Raw genomic sequence first — 6,017 nt, forward strand, 5'->3', positions numbered from 1 at the left:
GGCGCTCCCGCGGGGCCTGGCCTCAAGTCAGCCCAGGAGGAGGAGGAGGAAGCTGGGGCTGGGTCAGGCGGGTGGTGGCCACCGCTCGCCACCCAAGATGTTATTCACTGGTAACAATCCCCATTATCTGTCCCCACTTTGGGCTAATCAGACAGAATCGCTAATGCCGAATGCTGCTTCCTGCAGCCTCTGGGAGGTAACTGGGCGCCGAGGGGCGGGGTGCGGGGCGGGGCGGGGGCGGAGGTGGCACCTTCCGGGCTCGCCCCGGCTCTGGTCCAGTGCTCATTCAGGTACTTAACACCCTGGAGACCCGGACCTCGGCTTTCAAAGCGGCCTGGGTGGGAAGAGCTGTTTATATAAACAGAGATTCCGCTGTAAATGCGCTAATATCCCGGCTGCCAACGCATGGCGAGCGCCTCCCACGCCCATCCGTAGGAGCGGCGTCCCGGCCGCCCCTCCGTTCCCAGCCTGCCCTGCCCCCGCCTCCTTCCCCTCCTCGGCCATGGCCACCTCTGGACGCCTGAGCTTCACCGTGCGCAGCCTTCTAGATTTACCCGAGCAGGACGCGCAACACCTGCCGAGGCGGGAGCCAGAACCACGCGCCCCCCAGCCCGACCCCTGCGCCGCCTGGCTGGATTCGGAGCGCGGCCACTACCCTTGTGAGTGCGTGGTGGACTGCGGTGCGGGGTGGGAGGTAGGAGGCGTGGGGCAGCAGAATCAAGGGCCCAGCCCACGCGGGGCCGGAAAGCCGAAATCCCAGCCCAGAGTCTAGATTTCCTCAGTCTTGGAAACGGGAGCCCTGTCCTCGAACCCCTAACGCATTCGTCCCGGTCGGCACATCCTAAGAGCAGATCCCTGCCTGGCACTGGTACTCCGAGACTTGGGGTTTCTGTGTCTGACGATTTCTAGAGGTCGGAATAATTGAAATTTAAAACGCGCCGCCACCTGCCGCCCCCACCCCACCCCACCCCCCGCCCCCTCTCCATGCCTGAAAACACGGCCACGATCTCCAGGCCTCCGTCTGGGATGGCCAGTGTTGGCGAGTTTACCCCCACCCCCTTCCCACTCAGGGCTCCGCAAACCTCGGCACACTGCAGTGCAGTCGACCTGGAGGAGGCCGGCGCTGGTGACCCAGCTTGTGATAAACTGGTCGGCCAGCGCAACTACCGGTGCGGACATGTTAAGAGGGCCCCGGGGTGGGTTTCTTCGGGGCACGATCTCAGGCCCGCTGATGACCGCTGTGGTATGAATGAGGTCACCGCATTCGGAGAGGTGGATGTCCAGATGTGGACTCAGGAAATGGCCTCATCCCGAAAGTCTCGGGCTAGTGGGCGTGCCCTCCGGCCATTGCCTCCACGCCCGCGCCAGAAGGGCAGCAGGCCCTCGTAGGGTCCGGCGTCTCACCCACCCGTGTCTCCTTTGCCGTCCCTAGCCTCGGACGAGAGCAGCCTGGAGACCAGCCCGCCAGACTCGTCGCAGCGGCCGTCCGCTAGGCCCGCGTCTCCGGGCTCGGACGCCGAGAAAAGGAAGAAGCGGCGGGTGCTATTCTCCAAGGCGCAGACGCTGGAGTTGGAGCGGCGCTTCCGGCAGCAGCGGTACCTGTCTGCGCCCGAGCGCGAGCAGCTGGCGAGCCTGCTTCGCCTCACGCCCACGCAGGTCAAGATCTGGTTCCAGAATCATCGCTACAAGCTGAAGCGCGCTCGCGCTCCAGGGGCGGCGGAGTCGCCTGACCTGGCAGCATCCGCTGAGCTGCACGCCGCGCCCGGCCTGCTGCGTCGCGTGGTGGTGCCAGTGCTTGTTCGCGACGGGCAGCCGTGCGGCGGCGGCGGCGGCGGCGAGGTGGGAACCGCCGCGGCCCAGGACAAGTGCGGCGCCCCTCCAGCCGCCGCCTGCCCTCTGCCGGGCTACCCTGCCTTCGGTCCCGGCTCGGCGCTTGGCCTCTTCCCCGCCTACCAGCACTTAGCATCCCCCGCCCTGGTCTCCTGGAACTGGTGAGGCCGCAGGGCGGCACCTGGGGCTACCCTCGACTTTGGAGCGCGCTCTGCGGTTGGAGCAGGGCCGGAGCCGAACGCCTGGAACGCTCTCCATCCGCCTCCCTGCAGCCCCATCTCCTTGGGCGCCAGGGTCCCTGGCACGCCCTCATCAGCCGTCGCGCAAGCACACACGAGGGGCGTGTGCCAGAGCCCCCTCCCTCACCTTCCCTCCACCGCCAGCCCCAGAGTTAGATTTTATGCTTGGGCCTTATTTGTATATTTTTAAATAGCGATTTGTATGGGAAGCAAGTTATTTTTTTAAAAAATAGAGTATTTTTCCTCGTAGTTCGAGAATAAAATGTGTGAGGTTGGGTCCCCTGCGCGCCTCCGGGGAACGTAGGCGGGAGTCGTGCCCCCCAGACCGGTGTTCGCATCGCTGGCTCGCCCCTTGACTGGCTAAGTGGGGCCCGGCCCCAGCTGGATCGAAGGGCGGATTGCAGTCCCGACACGGCTTTAGGAAAATACCTGGGGGATGGAGGGGTGGTGGTGTCAGGGTTGGGCGCGGGAAGAAAAGGAGAGGAGGAAGCTGAGGCAACTTTGGGATTCTTGTCAGCGGGAGGCGTCACTGGCCCCAGAGTGACTCCGACTCTCCGCTGGGCTCCCAGAGCTGCTGGCGTTTCAAATACCGAAAAGTCAACCCTGTGGACCACGACAGGGCAGAAGGAGTTTCTCCGGAGATGAGCCGGCGAGGCCAGGTGCGTGGCGCGCTGCACCGGAGCAGCCCAGGCCTGGCCGCAAGCTGTTTCCAGAGTGCAGGAGCCAAGTGCTCGGGGACCCTTTGAACAGTGCCTGGGGACCTGAAGAGCACCGGGGAATTTGTAACCCCTATTTAAGCCTGCAAGTGCCTAAGTTAGCTGTGGTTTCCTGTCTCCTCATGGCGCAGTACCTGGCCAGGGTGGGGAGGAGGACGTGAAGACATCAAAGGGTCGGGGGAACGACCGGCACAGGGCTTTTCCTCTGGGCAGATCCGGGAGGACGCGACTCCCAGCTGAGGGAGGGCCGCCTGGGGGAGCCTTGGGAATCCGAGATTGGGGCAGGTTCACCCCGGCCAGTGCACACTAGCACCCCTTGGGTTTGTAACTGCCCCGCTAGGGCCTCCTGTGCAAGCAGTCACTTTCTCACAGAAGCGACGACCTCGCTCCCAGGCACCCACTGCTGGGAGATGCGCCAGAGGAGAGCAGTTGGGGCATCAGGTGCGGGGAAGGGAGCCAAGGGCCCTTATGGAGGTCTCTAAGGAGGAGTCATGGGCCTGTTAGGGGCTCTAGCTTTCTTGTCCAAGGAGGAAGAAGGGGAGGATGAAGGGTGGCTGAGGCAGTGTTATCACCTGGGATTTTGGGGGGTGGAGAGAGAAAGAGAGAAGGGGAGAGGGGGAAGGGAGTGGGGTGTTTGGGTCTCAGCTGCCGGCCACCTTGCCTTCCATATGGATGCGGTTATCTTAGAAGAATCTCGATCCTTAAACCTCTTTTTGTCTTGGGAACTGAAAAGGGCATTGTCAGGCCTGAAAAGGACCTAGACAAAATCCGCACTGTTTGGATTCAGGACTCTGTTTAATCAGTCCCTGGTGACAATGTAGTGGGTGTTAGGCAGGACAATAGTATCTTTTTAAACCTTGTGGCCTTCAGGAAGACAAAGGGCTTGAATTTTATGGGCTTACAACTTCAATTAGAACAGTGCCAGTGTGCATGGGAGATTATCAAATTTGTATCATAAAACCCCTTTCTAATAAATGATTGCTGGGGAGGGAGCCTGAACATTGTAAGACAGATATTGGGACCTGCCAGGGGGCTTCCCAGTTAGCTCTGGCACAGCAGATGTGAAAGAAAAGGAGGTAATGATTTCTGAAGAAGGCTGGTGTTGGAACTGGCCTCTGGTCATCTGGCTGGGTGCTTGGATTTTCCATGCTCTTCCTGCATAGGGGTATTTTCTCCAAGAAGGGGGGTAAAGATTGGTAGCTTGTTTTCTACTATTGGTGGTGACAAAGACCGCCAGAATATTCTTAGGGAGAAATGGAAAAATCACTGCCTGTCCAATTCCTTGACTTTTTCTAGAGCTCCAGAGAAAGTAGGTCTTGGAGTGTGCAGTGGAGAAGGCCTATTACATAGGAGGCCCACAGGACAAAGGGATTTAGACTGTAGAGAGGGCCTCTTTCCAGGAGGCTCTTTGTGGGAGCACAGCCTTAGTCAAATTCATCCTGGTCCTAAATGGTCAGCAGAAGTCTAACCAAGAAGCCACATTCAGCTGCTTGCCAGTGGGGTGGTCAGAGCCCCAGCAAGATGCCCACTCAGGAGCCAGCTTGTGTACTGGGCAAGAGGAGGGCAGCAGTTTCCTGTGACAGAAGCACTGGCAGCCATAAGGTATAAACTGTGGCCACTTCCTTTCTCTCCTTTTCCTTTAGGCTGATAAGGTCCTTCCTTTAAAGAGGAAAAAACCTTAGGGGAAGGTTTAACTAGCACTCTCATCACCATCAATCCATTTCAGAGACCTAGGCTGTCAGATTTTGGGGGGATTTTTTTTTTTGTTCACAAGATAAGCTGGAAAAGATAAATGTCAATCTCCTTTGTGGTCTAAAGATGAATTCTTACAATTTCTGACAAAAGCTGAACCCAAGGCCTCTCTACCAGCCACTGTGAGAACAGTTAAGATCTCCCATCCTGGATGAAAGTACTTCAAACCCATCACCAACATCACAAGGCAGATTCACACTCAGCAAACTTTTATTGAAACGTACTGTGTTGCAGGCATTTTTAAAGGTACTTTCACAGTTGATCTCACAGAAACCTTACACTGTATACATAATACTCCCATTTTATAGATAAGAAACTGCGGCTTGGGGACCTGCGGCTTAAGGTGCAGACATGGCCAAGTACAAGAACCACACCACACACAACCAGTCCCGAAAATGGCACAGAAATAGTGTCAAGAAACCCCAATCACAAAGATACAAATCTCTTAAGGGGATGGACCCTAAGTTCCTGAGGAATATGTGCTTTGCCAAGAGCACAACAAGAAGGGCCTAAAGAAGATGCAGGCCAGCAATGCCAAGGCTGTGAGTGTATGTGCCGAGGCTATCAAGGCCCTCGTAAAGGCCAAGGAGGTTAACCCCAAGATCCCGAAGGGTGTCACCTGCAAGCTCAAATGACTTGCCTACATTGCCCACCCCAAACTTGGGAAGCATGCCTGTGCCCGCATTGCCAAGGGGCTCAAGCTGTGCCAGCCAAAGGCCAAGGCAAAGGATCAAACCAAGGCCCAGGCTGCAGCTCCCGCTTCAGTTCCAGCTCAGGCTCCAAAAGGTGCCCAGGCCCCTATAAAGGCTTCAGATAGATATCTCTGTCTATCTATCTGGACATGAGGACATGTCCATGAGGACAGGACTGGTGTGACACCCCCACCCCCAGGCTGCCGTCTGCATGGGGCTGGGGTTCTCCTGTGCTATTTGTACACGTAAAACTGAGGCAGGAAAAAAAAAAGAAAGAAAGAAACTGAGGCTCAGTGGGTGTGGCTAAGTGGCTTGCCCAAAGCGGTTATAAACCTGAAGGAATGTTACTGTTGTCCTCAGCTTAACTCATATTTAGTCACCCTACAAGCTGCCCTTGAGAACAATTGTAATCTGGAGGTAAGGATTATATACATATAAAAATGTGGCTTAACTAGGGGTTACAAGTTCGCCGGAGCTCTTCAGGTCCCCAGGCACTTTTCAAAGGGTCCCAGGCTCATCTCCGGAGAAACTCCTTCTGCCCTGTCATGGTCCACAGGGTTGAATTTTTGGTATTTGGAACGCCGGCAGCTCTGGGAGCCCAGCGGAGCCTTGGAGTCACTCTGGGGCCAGAGACGCCTCCCACTGACAAGAATCCCAAAGTTGTCTCAGCTTCCTGATATATATACATATATATAGTCACACAACCCTTATAAGCTCTCTTATGGATTGTCTGAAAGGATGAAAAAACACACTTAAAAGTACACAGCTCAGGGCCACTCACAGAGGCT

The 6,017-nt window shown here is 56.8% G+C and overlaps 1 protein-coding gene and 1 pseudogene across 1 annotated transcript; both read left to right on the forward strand.

The window, feature by feature from the left end:
* The first annotated feature begins 277 nt into the window (after window positions 1–277).
* NKX2-8 (NK2 homeobox 8) lies at window positions 278–2,892 on the forward strand. Its single transcript, XM_004055092.5, has 2 exons — window positions 278–659; window positions 1,433–2,892. Exons 1-2 carry the CDS (start codon window positions 503–505, stop codon window positions 1,993–1,995), a joined length of 720 nt encoding a protein of 239 aa, XP_004055140.4. The 5' UTR covers window positions 278–502; the 3' UTR covers window positions 1,996–2,892.
* Window positions 2,893–4,875: 1,983 nt separating this feature from the next.
* LOC101136464 (large ribosomal subunit protein eL29-like) lies at window positions 4,876–5,382 on the forward strand (annotated as a pseudogene).
* The last annotated feature ends 635 nt before the right edge of the window (window positions 5,383–6,017 follow it).

This window comes from Gorilla gorilla, chromosome 15 (assembly GCF_029281585.2).
Source record: "Gorilla gorilla gorilla isolate KB3781 chromosome 15, NHGRI_mGorGor1-v2.1_pri, whole genome shotgun sequence".
NCBI lineage: Eukaryota > Metazoa > Chordata > Mammalia > Primates > Hominidae > Gorilla > Gorilla gorilla.

Bases quoted from the DNA above. Each gene is read 5' to 3' on its own strand.
- NKX2-8 (XM_004055092.5), top strand. From the start codon at position 503: ATGGCCACCTCTGGACGCCTGAGCTTCACCGTGCGCAGCCTTCTAGAT. The intron at 660-1,432 runs GTGAGTGCGTGG...TGCCGTCCCTAG, and splicing joins GGAGCGCGGCCACTACCCTT to CCTCGGACGAGAGCAGCCTG.